Raw genomic sequence first — 27,685 nt, forward strand, 5'->3', positions numbered from 1 at the left:
AAGAGCCGAGAAACTGAAGTTAAAAGTACGGAACCCGGCCAAACTTGGGCATTCCCGTCTTGGTTTTAACTCTGGCAGTACCGACGACAAGCAATAAAACGTTTGTTCCGTACGTTATCGCACGGCCTCAGCTAACAGACCCCAAGAGGAGGCGGTGGCCCCGGAGCCCGCGCGGGGCCGGCTCTGCCGGGGGGCCCGGGCACGCCGCCAGGCTGGCTCGCGGAGCCGGGCAGGACCCGCTGCCCGACACGCCGAATGTCCGAGCCCAGCGCTCGGCGTTGAGCCCTCGCCGCACAGCGCCGGCTCCGCTGTCCCCGCGGCCCCTCGGGACGCACCCGCAGGTGCTGAGGGCGGCCGCGCCCGAGCGACCGCAGCCCTCAGGCGGCGCCACCGTCAGGGGTCCCGCGCGGCCCCCCCCCCCCCGCCCGGCCCGCGGGGCGGCGCATGCGCGCGGGGCCGCGGGGCAGAGCAGCGCGGGCAGCGATGGCCGGCGGGGAGCAGCGCGCGCCCGGCGGCCCCGAGCGGGTGGCGCTGAAGAAGGAGATCGGGCTGGTGAGCGCCTGTGCCATCATCATCGGTAAGGGCACCGCGGGCGCCCCGCGCCGCTGACAGCTCTGCCGCCGGCTGTGCTGCCGCTGCGGCGGGGGCTCGGGACCGGCCGGCGCGGCGATGCACGGCTCCGCGGGCAGGTGCGCGGCACGGCGAGGGGACAGCGCGCCGCTGCACCGTGCGGCTCGGCCCGCGGAGCTGGGCGGCGAGCGGCTAACGCACGGTCCGAGTGAGCCCCCTCCGCCCAGCCGTTCAGCGAACGCCAAATCGTGAGGCTTCCTAAAGTCTTTCCTGATGCCCGGTGAGCTGCTGAGGCTTCTGCGGCGCTCACTCACCAGGCTGAACCAGATTGATTCGTTTGTCTGATATCGGGGCTCTTCACAGTGCAGGCGGCAGCGGGGGCTCTCGGAAAGCACTGCCAGGCTGTCCCGGAGCCGCGGTGGCGGCAGCGCCAGCTGGCAGCGGTGCTGTCCCGCAGCAGCCATGGATAGCACAGCGGTGTGTCCCTTAGCTGCCATGGATGGCACAGCGGTGTGTCCCTTAGCTGCCATGGATAGCACAGCGGTGCTGTCCCTTAGCAGCCATGGATGGCACAGCGGTGTGTCCCTTAGCTGCCATGGATGGCACAGCGGTGTGTCCCTTAGCTGCCATGGATGGCACAGCGGTGTGTCCCGCAGCAGCCATGGATGGCACAGCGGTGTGTCCCGCAGCAGCCATGGATGGCACAGCGGTGTGTCCCGCAGCTGCCATGGATGGCACAGCGGTGTGTCCCGCAGCTGCCATGGATGGCACAGCGGTGTGTCCCGCAGCTGCCATGGATGGCACAGCTGTGCTGTCCCTTAGCTGCCATGGATGGCACAGCGGTGTGTCCCTTAGCTGCCATGGATGGCACAGCGGTGTGTCCCGCAGCTGCCATGGATGGCACAGCGGTGTGTCCCTTAGCTGCCATGGATGGCACAGCGGTGCTGTCCCTCAGCAGCCATGGATGGCACAGCAGTGTGTCCCTTAGCTGCCATGGATGGCACAGCTGTGCTGTCCCGCAGCAGCCATGGATGGCACAGCGGTGTGTCCCTTAGCTGCCATGGATGGCACAGCGGTGTGTCCCGCAGCAGCCATGGATGGCACAGCGGTGCTGTCCCGCAGCTGCCATGGATGGCACAGCTGTGCTGTCCCGCAGCAGCCATGGATGGCACAGCGGTGCTGTCCCGCAGCTGCCATGGATGGCACAGCTGTGCTGTCCCGCAGCAGCCATGGATGGCACAGCGGTGTGTCCCTTAGCTGCCATCCTGGCACCGTGGTCAGCAGCGGGGCTGAGCTGCTGCTCCCGTCACTGAGTCAGAACTGGGACATTGGGGTGCTCAACTCTGTCCCTCCGTGTGCTCCATCACTGCTGGGGATGTGGGGGCAAGCGTGGGGCAGGAACATTCGCCCAGGTGAATAAAAGCAGCCCGTACTAACCCAGCCAGCCTCACAAACCCGTAGGAACACCCAGCCGTTCCCTCACCAGGACCTGGGGACAAGGCGCGCAGTGACAGTGGTCTCAAGGTGCACAGGGAGGTGACAGCGGGCACAGCAGGATCTGCCATCTCCATGGGAATGCACTGCTCAGTGGCAGAACTGGCTGGGACACCCCGATGTGTCTCTGTGAGTGATGTCACCAAGCTTGAGGAAAAGGACTTCACTGCATGCTTCCTATAGGTGACCATAGTGCCCTACTGCAATTTTATGCTCTTGGTCATGTATGCCTCTATGTCCAATGCAGGTGGATGTGCTCTTGCAAAAAAAAAAAAAAAAAAAAAAAAAAAACCCAAAATAAAATTCAATGCCATTGAACAGGATCATTGTGAGCAAGGCTGTTTTATGAAAGGAAAATATTTCAGTCCATTCCCACAGTGAAACAGTAAAATCTGTATCTGCAGTTTTTTGGGGAGATGTGTTCTACATATCCAAAGATACCTTTACTTTAGCATATTTAAGGGCAAAATCTCGATTCTGGATCTCAGTGGAGCTCGGATGACCTTGTGTTAGAGTGAAGTGTTGAGTGCTGCACATTGCTGTAGGTAAGGCACTTCCAGGGTTAGGTATTCTCAGAGTTGCTATAGGGAAGATTTATGGCATCTCTATCATTTGTTAGGTATTGCAGAATGGCACCTTGAGACTGCTACCCTTCTCTCCCAGTCAACCTTTCATCAACCTTATTTGCAACATCCTGCAAGCAGCATTCATATATGTCGTGCCTGTCCAAAATAAATCTTGTGAAGTAGCCTCTCATCTAATCAGGGACATTTGAGCAGGGAAAAGCACTGACATTTTTGATAAACTGTAGTACTCTCAAGTGATCTAAATATTAGAGAAGGTTATCTGCTCTGCCACATAAAGCCTGAAAATTATTCTGCAAATTTCCCCATATTTTCATAGGAGCCATTTGAAACACAACCATAGGATCCTGTTTTTTAGTTTAATTTGTTTGTGTGCAGATGCATGAAATTACATCATGTATCACAGTCTTCTGTAACAAAGTGGTATGTAGTAGGAATGTAGTCTGGCTTTGTAGGTGTCACTGCAGAAAACATGACAGCCTCAGTCAGAGGACACTAAATTACATCAGATCGGCTTGCAAGCCGTTACTGGAGTTAACTAAATGAAATCTTATTTAAGACTCCTTTGTGAAAAAATAAACTAGTTGATCCGAGTTCATACTAGGCAACTGGTTAACTCACAAATTTTCTGTTGGATAGAATTTAACATAGGTGGAAGATTTATTTCCAAGTGATTCAATAGCGTGTTAAAAACAGATGCAGTTAGTGTGTCAGAGCCTGTGGGACAGACCAAAGGACAGACCAGGACTTTTTATGTCAGCCATCATATTGGATTTCCTGGTTTTGAGTGGAGGAGGGAAACCCATTTCAAGGGTTTAGACATCAGATTCTAATGCACCCCACAGCAAAGTCATACTGAGAACACCAAGAAAACCAGAAATCACTTTTAAAAAACTCTTCTTGCTCTGTGTGGACATAAGGATTATGCTTTCTTATTTTTCTTTAAATGTTTTTGCAGGTACAGAAAATGTAAGAGCATATTTTTATATTATCAAATAGAAGTTTGATGCTGTGATCTGCTAGCATTACACGAAATGTTCTGGTTTAGCTGACTGTTCTACAATTCTAATCAGCTGCAGGATAGATATAGAGAATTATAATCTTCTAGTAATTGAGAAGAGGAAACATGAAGCAGTATTTGAAAAATAACGTAAATATGAGTTTATAAATATGTGAATAATAAGTTTGTGGTTGCCTTCTATACACTAATTCTGCTTGTTTAAAATAAGATGTTATATGAGTTGCAGAGCTGGGGAGTCAGACAGTGCCAGGGAGCATCAGAAAGCAACAGCATGGAGTGAAAGAGAAGGCTTGGGGGTGGGAGCACCTTTGTCCCCATTGCACTGAATTTGAGAGGATTCCACTAATGGCAGGATGTAGTCTCTAGAATTTGCAGTCTGTTAGTAGTACTCCATCAGAGTTGCAACCAAGAGACTAAAAACAGCCTCTCAGGGTACATCCAGGTTAAACATGCCATGGCTGTCAGAGCTCAGGGGGGGCTCAGCCTGCCCTGTGGGCACAGGGCACATCCTGGTTCAGGGAGCAGGGAGGGCACAGACAGCCTGGATCCTGCCAGTTGTCCTGAAGCCCTGTGCTAATTCCCTGGAAAACAACTCTTCCTTTTCAATCTTCTTGATATGTTTTGAATTGTAGGGCAGTTTTCTTACTACTTTTACAACAAAGGTATTTATCAACACAGTAAATTGCTATGCTGTCTTAATGCACTCACAAAACTCATCCTCCTTTTATAGAGATTTGAAAGGTTTTACCATAAGAAATACCAGTTCATCTAACAAAAAACTATGCAGAAAAAAAACCATAATAAACTACATCAAATTAGGACTATGTCTTTCCTATATCCACCCCATAGAACAGTCTCCTGATCTCTTCCACCAGCTTAGCATTTGGACAACATAAGTGTATCTTTCATTACTTAATTTATATTTTTAACTTGTTTACAAATAAGCATTTCCAAAGTTTATTTCACAGTGAGGCAGAAGACAGCTCATCTGAGTATCCTGATGTACATACAGGTCCTGAATACAAAACCTTTAACTCTAAATAGAGACTGGTAGTTAATGACTGTAAAACTGAACAGTGTTTAGTAGTAGTAACAAATCTTTCTGGCAATTCATCTCTGTCACAGAAAGAGCACTTTTGGAAAATGCCTGAGACATGCTGTAGAAGCACCCAAACTGCTCTGTCTCAAACGTGGGTATGTACAGTGAAAACAAATCTCTCACGGGCTCCAGACATTAATAATCTCACATGCACTCACATGCACTGCAAATCAGGCTTGCCAGTACTTAAATGAAGTGATACAGCTTAAAAAGTAGTGACATATATGTGTTATTCTCTCCTAGATAATAGCTTATAGATAGTATATAATTGTTTGAAATCCACACTAGATTTTATTTAGCAGACACAGAAATCAATGCTGGGTTTAACTGAGCAGTTATTTCATGCACATAGACATAGCTGGCTTTATATCTCATTTATAGAACTGTCTATGTAATTGAGATTATTGCATGTGTATTTTCTTTGAGCACAGGCTTCTTGGCTATACAGTGCCTTCCTTGGAGTCTTGCCTGTGTAGATAAAAAGCAAAGTAAGAAGTTCCATGACTTGATGTAATTTCCACCCCATTCCATTGTTCTTTACAAAAGTACAAGAACTAGAAAGTGCAGGTTGATTAATGTCTTATAGCAGCCTGGTTCTTTGGGTCTGAACAACAAAATTCACCATTCATATATTAGATATGTGTATTTAACTGTATACACAAATTGTATATATAACACATGTAAAAAGGGTTGTTTGACTGTTTAATACAGATCAAGTAACATTATATAAAACAAACAGTTAAACATCTCTTAAAACCTTTATGTGGTTGTAAAACTGCATGAAAGTAGCATTATGATGAAATCTGTTGTATACTCATGAATGATTTAATATCAGGTTATATGAGACCTACTAGAAGACTTACAAATTCAACTACAATGAAATATGTCAGCTAAAACTAAATACATCTTATTTTGCTGAACACAGGCAGTCAAGTTATCTGCATCAGCTGACTTGGCATTGCTTAAAAATGCTTGTGGTGCTTACTCTGGTCACACATGAATTTGATGTAAGATCCCCTACAAACTGGTTCCTGATTCGGGTCCAGTGATAGTAACAAAACTATGTTCAGCTATGACAGTCCAGTGATAGTAACAAAACTATGACCAATGAGCAGTGTGTTCAGTTTTTGCTAGTTCTGAAAGTAACTTTATGGACTTTATCTGTCCACATTGCCCAGAGAACAGCACAGGCTTACTTCCATCCTAGCTGACCTCAGTCAGCCACCCAGTGCATGGTCTCAGCAGAAGGCCCACAAGCTGAGAAACCTCCTTCCATCAGAGATGCTTCCTGAGGCAGAGTTGTCCTAGTATGTAGTGCAATTTACTGCCCACGCCATGGTAGTCCATCAAGAGAACAGCTGAGTTGCCTTGGTTGTCATTGTATCTGCCTGTCATCATACTTATTTACAAATAATTGCATATGCGTGTACATGGAAGTTTTTATTTGCATAAATATCATTCCATGCACCACTCCAGTGGGATTTTTCCTCCTTGTCAGTAACAAAAACCCATTTGCCAGCCTCCCTGTGTGTCAATTAGCTGTCTCCTTACTGCTGTGCCTCCTTCCATCCCTTAAAATCCCACAGATAGTCTTTGTTGGCAGAAATCTAGGCAGAAACAGCATTCAGCAAGCTGCTAGCTTAACACTGGGGAGAGAGAGCATGTGGAACTGGGAATAGCCTTTATATTCCTCTTTTTCGAGTGGAAATGGATAGGTATTAATGCACAGTGCTTGCTGTATCCTCTCTGGTCATGTTTCGTGTGCCACCATTGCTTAAGTGGACTGGGTTTTGGTCACTGAATCAGAGCCATCTGTTAATCAAGTAACATTTCAAATCATTAGGAGATCATTACTAGTCAGACCCAATGGACTTCAGTGGAGTAGTACCCAAGTTACAGAACTGCAGCAGAAAGAAAGATGTATGGAAAAAAAAAAAAAAAAGCAGAGAACCACCACCCACATTACTGGATGATTTTTCCTGATTTCTGTGATCCTGCCTGAAGTCACAGAAAACAGTGTTGTTGCAGCAAGAATTTTCTCCCTCTCTGGATCCGTGCAAGAGCATTTCACTTTTATAGCTAACTGAAGTTTCAGGACACACTTTTGCTTGGTGACTTGTGAGACTAATACAGATTACACTTCAATGCTTCTCTCTCAGAAAAAAAAAAAAAAAGTTTCTAAACAATTTAGAAAGGAGTCAGCCTTCCTTACCTGTTACACACCTTGCTAACTAATATTTTGAGCATTTAGTTCCACATGGCACTTACTGATGGAACACACAAAGTATTTACAAATGCACAACTCTTTTGTTTTTTTCAGGGCAGTAGTTCAGGATCGAGCTCTGGACTGTAGAGAACTGTAATTCAGTGTCTTGTCCTCTCATAAATGCAAATTATGGTTTAGTAAAGTCAGCAGTCAATCTTTGTTTGAGATAAATGGCACATATTCCTTACTAGTGAGAAACCACAAAGACACTTTTGAGGGACTTGTGAATGGTTTTTCCATGTAGCCCAGAGGCTCAGGCTCAGATTCAAAACTGCTGAAAATTACATGTCCGCATTCCATATGTACATTTAAGATGATAAATATCCTTAGTTTGGTATGGTACCCAATAGGAAAAAGGATTCATACTGCTGAGAAAGATTAGATCCTGCAGTTGGAAAAAAAGAAAGCTGGAGATCACAGAATCACTGGGTTGGAAGAGACCTTCAAGATCATGGAGTCCAACCCAGCCCCAACACCTCAACTAAACCCTGGCACCCAGTGCCACACCCAGGCTTTGTTAAACACACCCAGGGATGGCGACTCCACCACCTCCTGGGCAGCCATTCCAGAACTTTATCACTCTTTCTGTGGAAAACTTCTTCCTAATATCCAACCTGTATTTCCCTTGGCCCAGCAGATGCCCGTCCAAAATGCAATTTACATTTATGGCATGATATTTTACCATATTCCCACATTCTTCGAGACTGTTCCAACATACAGTTCTCCATCAGAATTGTTTGGGGTAGCCTTTCACTTGAGTTTAGGGAGCTGAAAACAAGCTGCAGTTTCACATGAAAGTAAAAACCATGGCAAAGTTCAAATTAGGGTTGGTAAAAATTCAGGGAGATTCTGCAGCTTCTCTGGGCTAGCAGCCTACCTCTGAGGCTAAACTGACCTACAGAGGAAGTCTAAAAAGGAGCTGTAATTAGAAATTTTTGGGGGGGGTGGGGTAAGAGCCCTAAAAGCCTTAACTTTATATTTTTCTTTAATGAATTTTTCTGGAGAAAGAAAAGGGTTTTATTTGTCCACAGATGTGCCTTTCTGCTGCAGTCTATATCAAGGAGAATTCAGCATGTGAAGTCCCACATGTACAATATGAAAAAAAAAAAAGCTGATATTCTATTTTTCTGCAACTATTGCCACACAATTCCGTTTCCAAGTCATTAGCTATCAAGTATTCATTAACTGATGGTTTTGGTTTGAATGGATTTCGTTTGGGTGAGTATTGCTAGTTTTTGGGGGTTTTTACCTTCCTACCTTCTAAAAAAAGTAGAAAATCCTGATTGAGACACAGTGACTCCGATCACAAGGCTGCAGCAATGAGCTCTGCAGTGAATGCCAGGAGTTCAGATACAACAGAAACTCCTTCCTTGACAGATGAACTAACAAAGGTAGCATCCTTTGGTAAGTGTCTCACTCCTGATCTGGCAGTACAGTGCCTGCTTTCAGCAATGCCATAAATCTCCACTCGTGTTCCCTTTTCCTGTGCCTTGCAGCTCATTTCCTTCTAGCATAATGTAGCCTTTTCTGTTGAGAAAGTCTGCTCTGCTTTGGCAGGCTCACAACAAGCAGAAATGGTTTGGTGGAGGTTTAGCTTTTTTTTTTTTGTTTGTTTGCAGCTTTTCATGTGCCAGACTTTTCCTTTTGAGACCCTGTTTTTTGTCGTACTGTGGGGGGAGTTTCTACTAGCTGCCACACTTTTCTGTCATCATTTCGATCGCAGCATGGTAAAATGAGAAGGCATTTGTTGGTACTGAAGTGCCCCAAATATAAAACATCCTAACAGTGTTGTGTTATTCTGCTGGTCCTTAAAAGCCCAGAACTCTCCCAAAGATTTCTTTAGCAGATGTTCCGTGGCAAAGAGCAGGGAGCCAGCAATCCAACATTGACTGAGCATCTCAACACCCTAATTCCTTTTAAAATGCTTGTAGCCCACTCTGTATAGTGAGAGAGCATAGAGAATATGCAAGCCCTGTTCTCCTGCAGAGGAAAGACATGTGCAGTGGTAAATACATTTATTCATGTCAGCCTCCACAAAATCTCTTTATGCAGTATTAGTTTATTCTCCTAATGTTTTCTTCTGGCACTGGCCTTTGCAAGTCAGGAGTGAAAAGCAAGATTTGAAGAGTGATTGTCTACAAACTGTTCCCATCTTCAGGAACTTGCATATGCTGTTTTTCTGATTGCAGGGGAATGTACAAACCAGTGTAGTGTTAGGGTGAGCTGTTTAAATTCTTCCTTCTAGACATGGTTCATCATCTCTTTCAGGCAATAGAGACAAATTCCACTGGATCTCAGAGCAAGGAAAGGGGTGAGGGCTATACTGGTGATGCTTAGGCCTGAGGAATTTCTGTATCACTGAGTAATGGAATAACCCCTGGAGCTGAATTGCTCTGATTCATTTAACACTTTCTTTAGAATAGTATCAAAACTTAAAGTAAACTAAAATCTTTTTGCATCTGAAAATCAAGTTGAATTCTTTTTTATCTGATCCTTAAATACGGGCGTAATCACACTTCAGATGTGGGACCAAAATATCAGTAGTGTAAAACATACCATTTAAAATCTGTAAAACTTTAGAAAGGTTACCTCTAACTCCAAGAAATAGGTCAGTGATCTGGATGAGTGGCAGTTTTTCTGCTGTGAAAAACAAAAGCTCTTTCATCAGTTATATGAAGCTGCTTAATCTAGATCAGGCCAAACATCTTAAAATAGTATACAACAAAAAATTATGTTTGAACAATACGAGGGCCTTATTTACATCCACAAATACCAGGAGAAATCAAGTTGAGGAAGAATCTCATTCTGTTGACTACACTGGGTCAGAGAGCTCAAATCCACAATATTAATGTGATCTGTGGCAATGAAAGTCACAAGGCTGCCCACCACAAAATTTCTAATTCACATGTAGCACTGGTCACCACACAGGCACGCTGATTATTGTACATTAACTCTGGATTAGCAAATCCAGGGATGAACAGTCAGTGTAAAAACTTGCCCTCTGACAGACATGCATCCAGACAGGGAAGACAAAAGCTGAGTTCTGAATACTGAAACACCTTCTCTGTGACACAAGGAGTTTTGTGACGAGGCCATTGCACTTGTGTGCACGTATATGGCATTATAAGCTACAGGTGTGACAGGAAAAAACATCCTTGCTTGGCTAGTCTCCCACTTCCTCAGTGTCTTCCATCTTTTTGCTGTTAAATTGTGCAACTATCCTGAGAGGAGGAGAAAAAGCTATTAACAGGTGCCATATATTCCAGGTTTTTAATGGTGTTGTGCTGTGAGATTGCTCCTGGTCAGGCCCCACGAAGAAGGCTGATGAATCCAGAAGAGTTTCTCCTCCCTGCCCACCTATGCCTTGGGAAGGATCAATATGTGTTTCTCCATAAATCTGAAGATAATGACTGCCAAGGAATGAGGACTTACAGCTTTAGAGTGTGTGCTTTTATATCATAAAAATTCATCCTTTTGTACAAAACACACAAGGGATCATTTTTTCTTAGGGAGTTGCAAGAAAAGGACTGACAAGAATGAAAATGTGGGGTTGAGTTCCTTGTCTGGATTATTTCAAAATTCTTTAGCAGCTCTCCTGAGAGCTTAATAGGACAGGATTTACTTGTTTGTTTTAAGGGAGGTCACCTCAGACTATATTTCATTTTGATTTCCCCATGGCTTATTTTTTTCTCTGCCCAGATTTTGTCCTGTTTTGATAGCAGATTTTATTCTTTGGTATCTGGGGTTTCAAGCCTTGTTTTATCACTAATTTAAACCAACTCAGAGAGTTCTAATGTCCTGAAAGGGATAAGAAACTATCATAAATATCATTCTGGGTCCCCATAAAAAGAGGTTTCTTTTTTCTGATGCTTTTAAAAGCAGTCTGAAAACTTGAAAAACCATATATTTTGGAAGCATACATAATTAATTCTTTTTATAAGAGTCTTGAAAATAGTAATAGCCTTAGTTAGTACAAAAGAGCAGAGAGTATCCAAGCTTGTTAAGCTTGCAAACACTGTGCTTTGACTCAAGTAAATTTAAAAATAGCTGAATCAGTATTTTAAAGAATAAAGGAAAGAAGTGTTTGATTCTGGTGCTGTCATCACATGCCTAGCCTTTAGCTTGGATGGGATTTCCATGTATGTGATAGAATTAAAATATTTGTAATTTTTAAAAAAAGTTGACAAAAAAGCTGACAAATCGCATTTTTTGTACTCCTGCTAGTAGATCTTGTTGCAATTAAGCCATTTCTTATGGTAAACTCTGCCAGAAACCAGTAGGACACAATGTCTCCATGTTTTTTGGTTGTGGACAGGGCCAGTTCCCTAGCAACACAGCAAGATTTAAGCAGACTTTACAAAAGGTGCCAATCCTGTACATATTACAAATGCATACAGAAGGAGTAGCTCTCCTTCACATGCTTGTGCTCCTGACAGAAGATTAAAGACCCTTTTCTTAACTGGTCCCAAGCCCCCCAAATCCTACTGAATGCAACAGGAGTGGAGGACTTCATTGCCTCAAGGATCAGGCTTGAAATTAAATGAAAGCAGCTAGATGCAAAACTGGTTAATCCTTTATTGCCCACGTACCTGAGCGAGGCTGGCAGTCAGAGAATGAGCCGTGCTGTGTTCAGCTTGCACAGCAGAGAGCAAAGCCAACGAGTGGAACCTGTTCTCATTAACTGAACTTACAGGGCCAGTCCCATTCACTCTTTGTGCCACAAATCCAAAAATGAGCACACTTGTCACGGACCAAACACAGCCAGGGGACAGGAGCAGCATCCTGGCTGCCCTTTGCAGCAGGTGGGGATCACCCTCTGTATTTCAGACAGGGAAGGGGGCACACAAAGGGCAAAAGGAGCAAATTCACTTCTGGCCACCATCTCACAGAGCCTCTCTGAAGAGAGGTCTGTGAATATACCATCTATTGAAATGCCTTGTTTCCTTTTGAGGCCTGCTGAAATAGTCTGAGGAACTCTTGGCTGAGCTGCTCAGAAGCACTAGGACTGAAAAACCAAGGAGAAGACTTCTGTCAAGTGACATTTATAAAGAACATGTTTCAGCCATAAGTCTGATGCTTTAGGAAACCAGGAAAGAAGAAAATAAGACAGATCTCCAATCTCTTGCAAAACTAGAACAGAAGGTGTGGAGTATAACCAGGGTCCCATACACTGTGATGGCAGGGATGTTCAAGTCTGTGTTAACATCTATTTTGCAGGATAAGCTAATTTAATTCCATGTTTCTGTGTACTCTGACGGTTCTGTGAACAAGTAGGGGGCAGGAGTGACATTCTTTTTGATGAATTTTTTTATACAGCTGGTCAATGAACCTTTATACAGCTGCTTAGATGAACCTGTTACATAAAGACATCAGTGAGCAACACGTAGTCTCATAATTCTGAAGATACTTAATTTCAAAAGGTAGTTGTGATATTTGCAAATACAAGATTCATACATGCACAAGAATGTTATATAGCAATGCTGCTAACTCCTGATCATACTACAACAGGTCCTTAAATTCCCAGATCAAAGATATTTAAGAACTGCAAGAAAAGCTGCCATTTCTTTTGGAAATCCGAGAGTTTCTAGTTCTCTGCAGCAAAATTGTCTAAACATGTTCTTTAAAATAAATTCTATATTTAAAAATAAAGTCAAGATACAAGTCAGCACTGGTTCTAAAAAGATGAGGACAGCAACACAGCATCATAAGTGATGTCTGTCAAAGTGTATACTGAGCTGCTAAGTGTTCATAAATCTCATTTAAACTCAGGTTGAGCTGTTTACCAAAGTGTGTTTTGAGTTAAGTGCAAGCTTTAAGTCAGGTATCATTGTGCAATAGCTGTACACACCCCAGGAAGCATAAGCACCTTTTATTTTTTTGCTTTTAAATTCCACCTCAGTTCATTGACCATAGCCTATCTTTGTATTCCTTGATAAAGCAGAGATAAAGCCACTTAGAGATGTGAATGCTGAGATTACCATGCTAAGAGGTAAAACTATCACAGATTTACAGCCAGAAGAATGTGAACTTGGGAGATTGAATGATTTCCGTTTAAGGAGGTGTGAAATCTGCAACAACCCCAAGCTTTGCTAAGAAGTTCATGTCTTGTTTACATCTGCATCCAAAATAAGGTTGTGTAAGATCCTAGGCAATGTCAGTAGACCGTACAGGAGACTCTGAATCAATCTTTCTTCTCAATAACATGAGCTATAACACAGCAGTTGATGTATTTGGATGATTTGTTACTGCCATTTTCATATCGCTTTGTTTTAAATATGTATTGCCAGGAATTTCAATTCAGGAAGGCCCTTTGAACATTTTAGCCTTTTAATATTCAGAGTAATATTGAAGAATAAGCTTTACCTTAAAAGTTTAGCATACTGAAGTTCCCATTATACCCCTCTAGAGATCAAGGATTAAGTGATAATGGTTTAGAGATGCTCTTAATGGATCCCAAGTTTGCAGAAGCTGTGTAAGCACAGTCAAAAATCCACCAGCTAGCCTGAGTCTGAGGACACTTTTGCAGGGCTCATCTTTGTGGGATCAGAGCAGAAGGCATAAACCCCAGTAATTTGAGAGAAAATCAAAGGCAAGAGTGGGAATTAGGTTTTGCTTTATTTGCAGTTGAGCAATCAAGTTCAAGCTGTGTTTTTTCTCCAGACCTGCTCATTCCTGTAATGCTGCCCCATAAATCCCCACAGTGTCCCTTGGCTGGTGCAGAGCACACATGGGTTTTTGGTAGCTGTAGCTGAGGGTTGCAAGGACACCAATACATGCAAACAAAGTTTTTAATTTGCAAGGAGGAACATTTTTCACAGCAGAAAGCTGCATAGGTAAGCAGGGAGTGAGGAGCAATGGCGGGGGTCAGAGATGTGCCAACCTCCAGGCTGGTTTCTTCCTCTTGAGCCTAGACTTGTCTAACAGAAAATCCTTCTGTGTGCCATGTAACTCTCCAAATTGCATCCAGATGTTTGATTTAATCTTTCTGATTTGGCCAATGGCACATCCATGAGGACTGACAGCTTTCAGGAATGGACAGCAAGAGGCTTTGCCACTGGGCAGCAGCTGCTGATGGATTTTCCAGACTGAATAATCTGTTCACCATGATCAATCATAGTGAGCAAAAATAGTAGATTTAGGGGGAGGAAAAAGGGAAAAAATCCAGCATTTTCCATAAAACAAATCATGCTTCAAAGATGGTGCAGGGCTCTTCACCACTGGCATGAGCAGGGCTGAAGAGTGGCATGCTAAAGAGCTGTAGCTGTCATGCAGCTTGGCTGAGCCACAGCACTCCCCAACCCGGCTGAATTCTTTGGCTGTTTTCACAGCTGAGTTGGTGAGCTTTACAGCAGCATTTTGGAACTGCTTTTCTTCTTGGTAAATACCAAAAATCATTGCAGGTGTAGAAGGCCCTGTGAGAGTGCTCCCAGGGATGCAGCTGTCACTTGTGGGATTTCTCAGCTGAGGGACAAACACTGAATCAGCTGAATGGGCTGGCATCTGCCCCTTAAGCCACCACAGAAGGACCAATGTCCACTATCAGGTGCTTTCCTTAAAATCAGAATATGTAAGTCACACAGTGTCCTGGACCCCATGTCCTCCAGCATGCTTGTAGGGCAGAGCTCTGTACACTGCCCGTTTCTACATCGGGGGATTTAACAACACATTTCTGCCATTTGCAGGTAAAATTCCAAGGCAGGATATTGAGATCCAGAGACCACAGAAACCAGATGTTGGACAGATACCAAGGGCCAAAGCAACATAAAGCTGCAGTGTTTACAGAGAGCAGTCAGTGTGCAGTGCTGCATGTTCTTACCAGGGCAATCCAGGCCTTACCACAGGGATCCTCCACATCCCTCACACAGCACCAAGGTAGGCTTGGCACTCAGTTTCTCTTTGGAAATCAGTAAGAGGGTTGAAGCCTCTCTCCTTTGCTTCAAGGGTCACAGTAGCTCCTTTATGTGAAGTCTCACAGCCGGGGGGGAAGTTTGAGCCTCTGTTCCCCATAGACCTGCGTGCCATTGCCAGTGGGGGATGCAGTGGGAATCACCTCATCCTGTGGGCTTCTCTCATCCTTACCTGGCAGCGCTGCCCTGCAGTAAACCCTGCTCAAGGCCCCTGAAGTCAAGGAATAAGGCAAAAGAGGAAGGTGCAATATGGAGCTCAGCAAAAGCAGCAGGTTGTAATCCCCTCCTGGCACAGGCTGCTCAGCGCAGCAGCATGTGGGAGCTCACAGTGAGAATATCTCACTGGAAAAGTCACCCAGTCCCCTGGAGAAGGCTTTTCCTGATGTTTCTGCCTTATCATTGCAGCTACAGAGAAGGGCAAGGGAGGCTGAGGTTTCCTCTTCATGGTAATGAAATGCAGCCCACATACCCCAACGCTGGCAAGAGAAGAGGAGAGCAAGTCAGAAGTTAAGGAAGTAGAGAAGTCAGACCAAGTACAAGAGTCAGAACAGAGGAGCAGGAAATAAAGCAGTGGACTGTGTGTCTGAAAAGAGGAGACAGAGCCTGCAGCCTGTGAAAGGATTAGCAGAATAAAAGGAGTTTCAGTTTAGAACAACAACAAAATCCTATCATAGAGGCTTTAACTTCTTCTTTGAAATAAACACACTGTAACAGTGTTACTCAAATAACACTGAATAAAGCCATGTACTAGCAGACATCTGTCATCTTTATTATTTCACGTGCCCCTGAGAGGCCTGATCCCCAGCACCCCCTGGCCATTTGTCTGCCTTAGTGCAGATCTGTGCTCTGCACACATCACCTGAATGTTTGGTCAGGAGTGGCACTGACTGATAGGGACAACCAGGTTCCCTTCTCAGTTGTAGGCCCTGCAATTTTGAACCAAAGGACAAAAGGATTTGTAAATTCTTCTGTCATACCTGGTGTATGCTCACATGCATACTCAGGAGAGCATGATGCTTGCAAGCCAGAGAACTGGATCAGAGGTTCCAGTGCTGTTTTTGGTTATTGGAACACCTGCGTTTGACTCAAGTACTATAATGAGAATATCCCCACACTGTATCTCCTTTAGTGAGGTCTTTATGGTACAGATGTGCCCTTCCTACAAGTAGTCAACACATGCCAAAGGAACCTCCTTTGAAAGCTGTTGTATTTTGTGAATACCATGTTACCAAAACAGAGGCTGAAAAGCTTTCTTGATTAAGTTTCTCTTGATTAACCTGCTCCTGTTGGAGAAAAGTAATTGACAAATTATCACTAATTTTACAAAAAGGTAGAAATTTTAAACCACCACATTTTTGTGGGTTTAAGCTGCTGGGTGCTTTGGCAGAGGTTGGATTACTAATGGCCTGAGCATGGTCAGTCTCCTGTGGCAAGCAGCAGGCTCCAGCTGAATAGCAGAGCACTGCAGTGCCATAAATGCATCCTGCAGGATTAGAGTACTGCATTCCTTTAAGGCTGCCTTCCACTACCAGTGGAAAGGGAATCCAAACAAACCATCATCATTAAGCAGTTTATATACTTAAGCCAGAGCCAAATGTGTGGCTTACTACTTTTAAAGAACTATTCAAATGGCCCCAGATAAATTAAAGGTCCTGTGAATACTGAGGTTAGCACATATTTACCTTGATTGCTCTTCTCTAAATTGTGATTTTTTTTCATCTAATTGCAGCACAGCTGCCTAACACACTCCCAGAATCACAACGATGCAGCTGCCATGCACAAGGTGTATCCACTTGCTAGTTCTGTTTATCAATGGTCTTGGCAATTTACTAAGTCCTATATTTTTTTAAAATAACAGATGAGAAGGCAGAGGTTGTTCTCTCTCTGGGGAAGGATACATGCTCTGATCCTGCAGACTGATTGGTTACTGGGGAGAACAGCAACCCAAAAATTTGGCACCCACAGTTACACTTACTAAAATTCAGGAGAAAAGTGATATTCCATCCTTGCTGCAGCTCTTCAGGTTCCCCAGATAACAGATATTTCCAGCCCATTTCCCACCAGATGGGCAAGTCTGCTTTTTCCCTGTCCTTTGTGCAGCTGGGCAGGGCACAGCTGTGCCTTGCTGAGCAGGTATTGATTTAGAATATATAGAAATTTAAATTGTTTACAGCTCTCCACAGTACCTCTTGCAATAGCAAAATCTAACTCTAATCACTGGAACAGACTGTTGCACACCTTGTAAGGCTGCATCAGGTATCATTAGTGAAGCTATGCCTGAAATATTTACTTTTCTTAACTCGGTTTTCTGTTCTCTCCACACCTTCATTGTTAGAAAATTTTGTTCAGGCCCTCATGGACTACACCTGCATGTTAGTGCTCAGAAGGTAAATGATCTTCTTTATACATCTATCAGAAGTTAAGGAAAACTCTCAGTATTTGAAGCAGCCTGATTTTTAAAATCTTTAAAGTTGTGTGTAGTGTAATCAGATTATGAATTCTTAACACAGTAAAATCCAGTTGGAATGCTGGAACAGCAGTTTATAGTGGCTGGTCATGTTCTGGCTTGCTAGGAATTTTAACATAAATATTTGAAGTCAGGTCTTAAGTTTGTTTAATTTTGTTAAATACTAATCCCTGTAGACATTAAATTATTATTGTTATTTTTACAGCCCTTTTTGAGGGGTTTTTTTGCAAGCATTTTAGCAGAGCAGCCATAATTCATTTTCCGCTGATACAGAAGTTCCATTTTTTTACTTGCACATGAAATTAAATGGCTATTATTTTAATGCCAGGCTTTATAGATCCTTTTATTCTTTATCTGTTTTTCATTAAGAGTTTTCTGAATGCTATTTAACAGCCGAGAACTCCAGGAAATTGCATCGAATACCTTAACTGCCACATAGCCTAAATTCCTGTTTGACTAGAGGTTAAGAAAACGCACTTGAAGTGTTTGATGGTTTTAATTCTGTTGAGTCCCTGCAGCCTAGCAATTTTTCAGACCTGTGGTCTTGATTGAGAATTTCGTTTACTCTTTGTATGTGCACTTGTGTGGTGCATGGCAGCCTCCTCTCCCAGCACGTGCCTGAGCCAGAGCTCCAGCTCAGCCAGGGCAGAGAGCAGCAAGTGCATCTACTGTGTATAAACAGGGTCATTGGGACTGTCTGTGCTGCCACGGAATTTCCAGTTTGCACCAAAATTATGAGCTGTGCATTTTACTTCTTGACTGGGTTTGCATCTGTGTCATGCCCTGAGTTCACAAAGGGGCAGTGGCCGTCAAAACTGGTCACTAACAGCCTCAGCTGGGAGTGTTTGACTCCTGGCAGCCAATTAACTGGCAATTAGCTGCACCAGAAGCTGCTTCATTTAGCAGATTTCTGCTAAATACATACATAAATAAATATCCATGATGAGTTACATCGTCACCATTATTGACATAATCCACCTCATATTTAATTTGGATTTAAACAGTTTGCAAAGCACAATTCCTTTTGATTAAGCTTCTTTGTTGCTGTTGCCAAACAGGATTCTCAATTCTTTACAATATTTTCTACTGCAAAAAAGATGTATTTATTTATAATTCCTTGGCAGGATGCAAAGCTTCAGCATTTGTTGATAAGAGAACCTTTTTAAGCAGTGACCCAGACTGTCATCCTGTTGGCCTGGGCAATGTCTAGCTAGATGTGAGAGGATGGGAGAACTTTTTGATTGTTATTCTAGTCTCAGTGCAAACTGCCTGTTGAGGATGCAGTATATCAATATATCAAGAGAGAGCTGTACCTGAAATCAGGTTGGTCACAACATTTACTTTAAAAGAAAAAAAACAATTCCCATTTTCTACAGCTTGCACACAGCACCGAGTAACGGGTGCCAGACTTGCCCTTCTCAGTAAAAATACCCAGACACACACTCAGACCGTCTGTCACAGTGCAGCAATTAAACACCCACCCTACAGGTGGGGAGATAATCTTTGATGATGCTCAGTGCCCTGACTGAGGTGTGTTACTGTGATTCAACAAACATGGCATGCACCTCCCCAGCAGCGCTGGAGGCAGCAGCACTCCCAGGCATTGTGTCTGCCAACACAGCATTGCCCTGCCTGCCCTTGAGCATCACCCCTCCCCACCTCAGCACCTGCTCTGGGTGCCGTGTCACCCACCCTGAGTGGGGAGTGCCATCTCCTGAGGACAGCCAGCAGCACTGTGTGAAACAGGAGTGACTCCTGCAGGAGTCTGGCAGGATTCGCTCTCCTGAGCCACGCACCGTTCTCTAGCCTGCTATAATCCTTCACTCAACAACTAGGCACAAACTGATTTACCTCACTGTGGCCAGAAAGAAATAAAAAAGCACAGGATTTCTTCGTTGTTAATGCTTCGCTTTGAAGGGGAAAGAGCTGCTTGGACAAATTACTGATCCATCTACAATTTCAGATGTGCAACAGATCTCTAAAGAAATGTGCATGCAATAAAAAGGCATGAGTGATATTTTTCTTTGCTAGCTATACAGGAAATTGCTTGGTTTTATCCAAGCAAGACCAAATATGGTCTCTGTATATAATAAATCCATTCTTACAGAACTGATGGGTGCTTTCAACAAGCTGCAAGATCCACTGTTGTTATAGTCTGTGTGTATTGTGTGCTGCAGATAAATAAAAGATGCCCTAAGGATTTTGCATACTAAGTGAATATGCCGAGTATTACCAAGTTCCTTTCTTTTCCCACAAGCACAGGGACACTGTTTTCCTTCAAAGTGCAGTTCCTGAAATGTTTTGGTGAGAATTCAGTTTTTGTTTAAGAGATGAGTTTCAGTTCTCATAGTTATATTAAAAGACATCAAAACCCCATACCTGACCCCAAATGCACTCTCATAGTTCAAAAGCCGAAGGCAAAATGAAAACATTGGATTTTTCAATAAGCCAAATGTCCTAATTTTCACATTACCACAGTTCCCAAATGGTTTAGCTCCACAAGAAGTGCTGATCTCAGAGCAAAACTACACACTGCATGTGTGTGACAGGTCTGGGAAACCCATTCTGGGCCAGGTCACGAAAGATCCTAAACATAATTGGAGTGGAGATTTGAAAGGATGGGGGGTTTGGCATTCTCTTCACAGAAAACCAGGTTTGGGATCTACTTCCACTGGGTCAGAGATGGAGCATGGCTGACAGGAGAGGCTGGACCCACCTCACACCATGGTTTGGGTTCTGCTGACCCAGGACCCGCAGGATGGGCTGCATGGGCTGAGCATGCAGCTCACAGAGGACAGGCTGGGCTCCTCATCTGCAACTCTGTCTGAGCTGGAAACAGCCAGAGCTTGCTTTGTTTCAGGAGAATACTTTCTGGGCGCAACTATCTGAAGGAGCAGGACCAGACAGATTCCTGGATGGTTCTTCCATGCAAACATTCTACTAATTTTATTACCAGCACTGCTGGATGTGTTACTTGACTGGAGAGATAAAAAGACACAGACCTTTTTTCTTTATTTTTTCTTTTGCATTCCCCTCCCCCATTTCCTATTTTTCTAGGATGTGGAAACTGCTCTCAACATTGTCCCAAAAAAAGAAAATAATCATGACACTGGATAAGATCTCAGAAGTGATATATATATTTCAGGATATTTTGCTTGCCTTCTGACTCATAAGAGTTGGTAACATAAATTTTAAACAAAAGCTGAGGTTGTCATGGTATTTTTATACCAATGATTCCATATTATTGTGAAAAGGAGGAAAAAAGGCAACAAACACCAAGAAACAAGAGATGACAAAACACAATGCTATGTATGGGAAAGAGTGCACATTGCATTTTCTCACCCCTAAGGCTGCTCACCAAATTCCCTCCAGTTCCTGCTGACCAAGACTTCCTGAAAACTGCTTCTCATCAGGCAGTTTCTGACATCTTAATTTCTGGAGCATTTCAGTATTTCCACCATACCTGTTTTTAAACATGTCCTACACCAAGTGAAGTGAAGGTACTTTTTGGGCACATTTACCACATCCATGGCAGATTTTCATAAGAACATTTTGTTATCAGAAGGGATGTAGCACTTCCACTCCTACTGATATGGCTTTTGCACACGTTGTGAGTGCAAAGTAATACGAAATCCATAATGACTTTGGAAGGTAATATTGCCTTATTCTTTATTCACTCATGAAGAATATTACATTTTTAATAGGATTCACTATTTAATTTACAAAAAAAAAAAAAATGACCAAAAAATTAGTAGAATGTTTGTATGGAAGAAATATCCAGAAATCTGCCTGGTCCTTGCTCTGCTGCTGCAGATAGTTGTACGCAGAATGTGTTCTCCTTAAACAAAGAAAGTTCTGGCTGTTTCCAGCTCAGATGGAGTTGCAGACAAGGAGGACTGCTTTGGCAGTCTTATCATAACAGGAGGCCATCATTCTGAGCCACAGACACCTCCTCCCTGCAGCCATTTGGATTTGGGAAAGAGCCCCACTGCCAATGCCCCTCAGTGCCCACCACCCAGGCTGCAGGGACGAGCCGTGCCCCTTCCTGGGGGCAGAAACATGAAACACAGAGAGCTCTGACGATGCCAAGTGCAGGCATTTAAAACCCACATCAGGACTGTTTGTTTAGCCTGCACTGTGCCACATCACTGCCACACCTTCTCCCTGCAGTGACACCTCACCAGGAGCCAGCTCTCTTCCCTGGGCTCATCCCAGCATGGCCAGAGCACACTGCTCCCCATGGTGATGTTTGCCTCTCCATTCCCCACCCTTCCCACCCCCCTGCAGCTCAGTGGGCACAGAAAGCCCAGCTCAGCCCCTGGCCAGCACCACGAGCACAGCTCTGCAGACACCCTGTAACCCTGGATTTCTTGTCCGTGACCAGTCTGAGGGGTGCCAGGCTGTGTTTGGATTGCATCCTCTCCTCATGTACAGACAACATGGAAAGGTGACCCAAGGGACAGGGTGGAAACTGAGAGCCTGCTGAAGGGTGAGCATTTGCATCTGCTCTTTGCTGCCAAAAATAGCAGCAAACCTGAGCTACGGTGAACAAGGGTAGTGAGCAGGAGGAGATGGCAGGAAAGGAGCCAGCAGACCCATTTAGGGGTTATTCTGTCTTTGGGCATTTATTCAGTACTGGAGTGGCCAGAAAGGAATATGATTCCGTCCCAAAGAGGCAATGGAAACCTACAGGTCTATGTTGGTAAAAAACATGTCTGAACTTCAGCATGCTCCCCAGAATACCACCAGCTCCTCCCAGCAGGGCAGTGTTTTCAGGCACACTGATCTGTGGAAAATGCAGGTACACAGGTATGTATGCTGGCAGGAAGCAGATCATTTTTAAGGGGCTTTTGTCACTTAAGGTCTTTCTCCATATGCATGAGTACAACTGTTAGACTGTGGCACACCAAAGACTCATAAGGCAGACCCTTCCCCATCCTCATGGGCCCTTTGGGCACTCTCCAATGGCTTCCTGTCTTTCTCGTGCCCCGATGCCCCAAACTGCCCCCAGCACTGGAGGTGAGGCCGCCCCAGGGCAGAGCAGAACAATCCCCCCTGGCCTGGCAGTGCTGGGGCTGATGGCCCGGGACAGGGATGTCCCTGCCGGCAGCCAGGGCACTGCTGGCTCAGCTGCAAGTGGCCCCTCCAGGAGCCCCAGGTCCCTTCCTGCAGCTGCTCTCAGCCTCTCCGTGCCCAGTGCCCCCACACAGCCAGGGCTGCCCCGGCCCAGGGGCAGGATCCAGCTCTTGCCTGAGCCAAATTCCCGTGGCTGGGCATTGCCCCTCTCCATTGTCTGGGTCTCTCTGCAGGGCCTCTCTGCCCTCCAAGGAGTCAACAGCTCCTCCTAATTCAGTGCCATCAGCCCTTCCTGAGGGCTCCTTTGAGTCCTGGGTCAGATCATTCGTGAAGGTGTTGGGCACCTTCAGGGCTGAGGGTGGAGCCCTGCAGAGCCCCACTGGTGACAGGGCCCAGTCTGATGTCACCCCAGCCACTGTCACCCTCTGTGCCCGACCCCGAGCCAGCTGCTCACCCATCATGTAACACACTATGGCCCCACATGAAAAAAGAGCAGCTGGTGGTTTCCAGCACCTCTTTTTTATACCCAGCACTGCTTCAGCTCACATCATCTCAATTCTCTCATACTGTCCAATATTTTAGCCGTGCCATATTATAACTTTACATTTTATGGCTGATCACTAAGCAGCACAGGTATTGCAAGTACAAAATGCTTATAGATTTTTAATATTTCAGACTTTGAGATTACTTTTTCAAGCACAATCTTAAATCCATCCTTGGTGGCAAGCACACCTTTCGGGTCCCTCGTTATAGACAATGCTACTCTCTTCTTTTTTGACCCCCCAAACTCCCTGGAAATTGGCCTTAACTTGTTCAAATTCCTCTTAGGAGTGGATGAAAAGTCTTCATTACCAAGTCACTTCTAACACCTTGCAGCAATACTCTTGGGCATGGCAGGTGAGAGTTATGCAAGCTGAGGAAGCTGATGCCAGAAAACTCATGGATCCTCAACGGCAGAGCTGGGCACACATTTACCATCTTTGACTGCTGATAAATGGCAACACTTCTGCCAGGGCATAATCAGAAACAGTGCAGATGTGCAAAATCTGAAAGGGGGGCACGGGGGTGGCACGGCTGGGTTTTTTATTTGAGTGGGGGCTCTGGGCTTGTTTCCCCTCTTTGGAATGAATAAAAGCCAGCTATTTACTTTCTTTTAGCTGACTGCTGACGTGTTGTCCCTTGCAGGTAACATCATAGGCTCTGGGATCTTTATTTCCCCGAAGGGAGTCCTGGAGCACGCGGGCTCGGTGGGCCTGGCTCTCATCATCTGGGTGCTCGGTGGAGGTGTGGCTGCCCTGGGCTCGCTGTGCTACGCTGAGCTGGGAGTCACCATCCCCAAGTCGGGAGGGGATTACTCCTATGTCACTGAGATTTTTGGTGGGTTAGCTGGGTAAGTACCCCGTCTCTGTAAAGTGATTTGAAAGCACGTTTATAGTGTGTGTTTGGTGTGGGAAAGCCATCTGATTTGGAAGAGACAACATTTGTCAATAAAAACGCTTCAGCAAAATCAATCTTTCTGTTCTCTGTTAGAAATGCCAAACTGTCCCTGCACAGACCTGCCAGTGCTGCTCCCAAGGGAGGGTGACAGGTTCTCTCACGTCCCTCGCTGCCTCAAAGTCCATGACAGAGGATCTGTCCGTGTGTCCGTGTGATCTTCCTGTGTGGCAGCCAGGAGTGATCCGTGCCTTGTGCTGAAGAGCTTTACCCATCCCAGGCCAGGCTGGAGCTCCTCACCTCAAACAAAGCAAAGCTGCTTGACTTGCTGCTCAGAATCAGCACGTGTTGTAAAAACAGAGAGGGGGGAATGCTAACTCAGGGAAGGGTTTCTCTCTGAAAATAGTACTGATGGAGTAGTGTGGCCCTGTGAGGAAGGGACAAGTGAGATGAGGTTATCTTTTTTAGAGTGTACACTTTTTGATGTATTCAACACAATAAATTAAGCTGCCAGCCTGTACTCACAGCCTACTAGAGAAGCACCAGAATGTTCTGAGCAGCTCTCTCATTGTGAGTAGAGAGGCCATACCACATGCTGGTGGTTTAGTTAAGAAAAATAAGCACCAGTACAGAAAACTAGAGAAAGAGTAAGGAAAAAAAACCCACCAAAGCAGAGTATTCCTTCTCATGTGAGATGGGAAATGAGCTTATAACAGTTGAGCTGGCTGCTGAGCAAGGACAAATCAGAACAGGCATAACACAGGCAGTCTGTCACCCTGTCCCAAAGGCTGAGCTCTCATGCCTGCCTCAGCTCAGTGCCACACAGGCACAGGGCACAGCCAGCACTGCAGACATGCCTGCTCACAAGGGGCACTTCTGCTGCTTGTCAAACTTCAGCATCACCTTCTGCTGGTTCATGTACTCTGTGTTTCTTTAGTTGATGGAATCTCTCCTCTGACTGCTGTCCTGCTTGCACAGAAAATTACACTGACATCACAGAACAGATGGAGGCAACAACAGCAGTGGCTTGGCTAACCAAGTCTCAGCTCCACTCAGGTTTGTTCTCTCACGGGGCAGGGGCTGCACAGCAGAGCTCCTGCTTCCCCAGGGCACTGCAGCAGCAGGCAGCAGCTTCCCTACTGCCTGCTGCCAGGAGCAGTGTCTGCAAGCAGGGACAGGGCCACTGAGAGCATAGAACCCCACAGACTGTCACAAGTCCCATCCCTGGAACATCACTGTGAAGGAGGCCAGCAACATGAGAGTTCCACAAAACCAAAGGAATTGTGCTTTCTAGGAGAGAAAATGAAACTACTTAGAGATCAAGTACAACTAAAATTAAATTTAATTTAATTAAAATTATTTTAAATTGTTCCTCAGCTCCCTCTGCCACACTCAAAGAACTTGCCTGGTCCATGCAAACACCAAGCTGTGCAGCTGCTGTAGCAAACCACACAGCAGCTGATTGATGACTCCCCAGCATGTACCTGGGGACAGTCTCACCTCCCAAGGCAGGAAATTCTGCTTGGGCAGCACTTACTTGGTGTCCAGGCTTGTAATGCACAAGCAGTATCAAAAAAGCACCACCTGTCACCTGAAGGGAAGCAGTGCTCCCATCCTTCCTGTGTAGAGATGTTAGCTCTCTCTCAAGAAAAGAAATAGTTCCCTTATTATGGCAAAGAGTTGCCTTAGGCAAAAGCCATCAGGCAGGTTTTGGTGTAAAAAGGGGGACTTGGGTCACCTTTTCCAGTAAAGCCAAGCTGGGACTGTGCCCTGCTGCCCTTTGCTGAGCCACCACCCAAAGGCTGCAGCTTTGGGGAGCTCCAGCACCTCCAGCTCCCCGCCTGGGGAGTGCCCATCCAGCACTGGCAGTGCACAGGCAGTCTGAGCTTAAAGGGGCTGCCCTGTGCCTCCCTGGCATGAAAACCACTGCTGCTCTTTTGATTTAATCCTTCTACGGCCGGGCACATCAAACTCAGCACACAAAGCTTTAGTGCACCTGCCTTTCCTGTGCGTCTGACTTTCCCAGGGACCATGGATGTTTTGGTCTGGTCATAAAAAGGGGTTTGTTGTAAGAGCACATGCTGTACCCACCCAGAGCACAGCAACTCCACTTCTGTTGTCTCGTCCCTGTCTCCCAAAATCCTCCCATTAATTATTTTTTGATATATCTATGCAGGTTTTCCCGCACAGATACAAGGCACAAAGAAATACTCTTTGATTGTGACAGCCACTGGAGTAGTACGTGGCCCAGCTTCTGTGTGGCACTATTGACAGCTGGATGCACACCTGTTTATTGAAAAAGCCCCATTGCTAGGTGTGAGGTGAGGAGCTGGATGCAGTAGCAGAGGCAGGACAGGGCCATCTCTGGAGCTGGCAGGAGCTGTGGCTGCAGAGCAGCAGCCCTGGCGAGCTCAAGGACAGATGAAGCACTGCTGAAAAGTGCTGGTGATGGCAAACCTTGGCTGGGGTCTCCCTGAGCAGAGACACTCACCAGCTCCTCTGGCCAAGGGAGAAGGAAGAAGAAAGAGAGAGAGAAAGATTCCTGCTTTCCTGTCTATTCAGGAATCGTTTTGGTTTTAGGTAGCATTTGTGTGAGAGCACAAACTGCAGGGAATGGCCACAGCCTGTGCTGCAGGAGCCCTCTGAGCACAGCTCTCCTGGCATGCATTGGGCCTGCAAGTCTGTTTGAGTTATAAAAAGAACATTACCCCAAATTATAAATAAAGGCCTTAACAGGTATTCTTGCAGAAGACAATGAATAAATCCAGCTTCATGAAAAGCCCTGCAGTGAGTTTCTGATCAATACAACTCCTGAATGCTCAGCAGTAATGCTGCAGCCACCACAGCTGCTTCTCCAGCACAGCCTGCTGACTGGACATACCTCCTCTGCAAAATCAGTCAGTGGAGAGTTTGCAGCCAAAGCTTTGATAGGTGTCACTCTAAACTGCAAGTATAACATGCTTCAAATATACTTCTATGTTTCTTTTCCCTTGGTGCAAAATTTTGAATTTTCCAAAGGCAGTGAGTCTTTCAGCAATGTAGGATGGCATTAATAGTATTCAAACTGGCTCCAGCTTAAACCAGTTCAGTTTTTCCTGAGCTGTACTGAGGTGAGTTGTACTATAGCACCTGTTTCAAGCTCTTTTCTTCTGCTAATGATGCATAAGTTGGGTACACTGGAATTTTATACTTTCACAGGCTGCTTTGAATCCATAACATGTCTAATTCTAGATCCTTGTGGGAGTACAGGCACTTCCCAAATAGATATTTCAGAGCCAATTTCACCAACTCCACTAGACTATTCAGGAGCCAGGTGAAACCATGTTGTTGATTTCTTTCCAGAGGTGAGGAAATTAGTATGCAGAGATATCTGCAAAAAAATTCAGTTTTGGCCCGGGGATGAGTGGCACTCCACGTGAATGCCACACCTGCCCAGGAGCAGGAGATGGCACCACTCACTCTGGGCTGTTTCTAAGACTGGGGATGGGCTCAGAGTGGACATGATCCCATTCATATCCACACTGATGGGACTGTGTGCCACTAACTTCAGTGAACTTTGGATCAGGCTCAACAGCCAAACACAGCAGAGGCCATCCAGCCAGCAGCTAGAATACAGGCACAGAGGTTATTTCACCAGCTCCTTCACCACCAGCACGTGCAGCAGCTCAGATTTCTCATGCAAACTCCAGTGTTCAGAAAAATAAAACCCAACCAAACAACCAAAACCAACCAAACCGAACCAAAAGGTTACATCTTCCTTTTTCTTT

The 27,685-nt window shown here is 45.2% G+C and overlaps 1 protein-coding gene across 5 annotated transcripts in view; it reads left to right on the plus strand.

Annotated features, from left to right (window-relative positions):
• The first annotated feature begins 200 nt into the window (after nucleotides 1–200).
• Nucleotides 201–27,685, plus strand: part of SLC7A10 (solute carrier family 7 member 10) — a 40,318-nt gene continuing 12,833 nt past the window's right edge. The window contains exons 1-3 of one of the 5 annotated variants that reach the window (XM_038148480.1): nucleotides 14,510–14,601; nucleotides 14,717–14,906; nucleotides 23,670–23,874. In XM_038148480.1, the coding sequence (XP_038004408.1) occupies nucleotides 14,765–14,906; nucleotides 23,670–23,874 (347 nt within the window). In that variant the 5' untranslated portion in view covers nucleotides 14,510–14,601; nucleotides 14,717–14,764. Of the gene's footprint in view, nucleotides 578–14,509; nucleotides 14,907–23,669; nucleotides 23,875–27,685 lie in introns of those variants that run through there. The other 4 variants (XM_038148481.1, XM_038148483.1, XM_038148484.1 and 1 more) reach the window with 4 other exon arrangements.

This window comes from Motacilla alba, chromosome 11 (genome assembly GCF_015832195.1).
Source record: "Motacilla alba alba isolate MOTALB_02 chromosome 11, Motacilla_alba_V1.0_pri, whole genome shotgun sequence".
Lineage (NCBI taxonomy): Eukaryota > Metazoa > Chordata > Aves > Passeriformes > Motacillidae > Motacilla > Motacilla alba.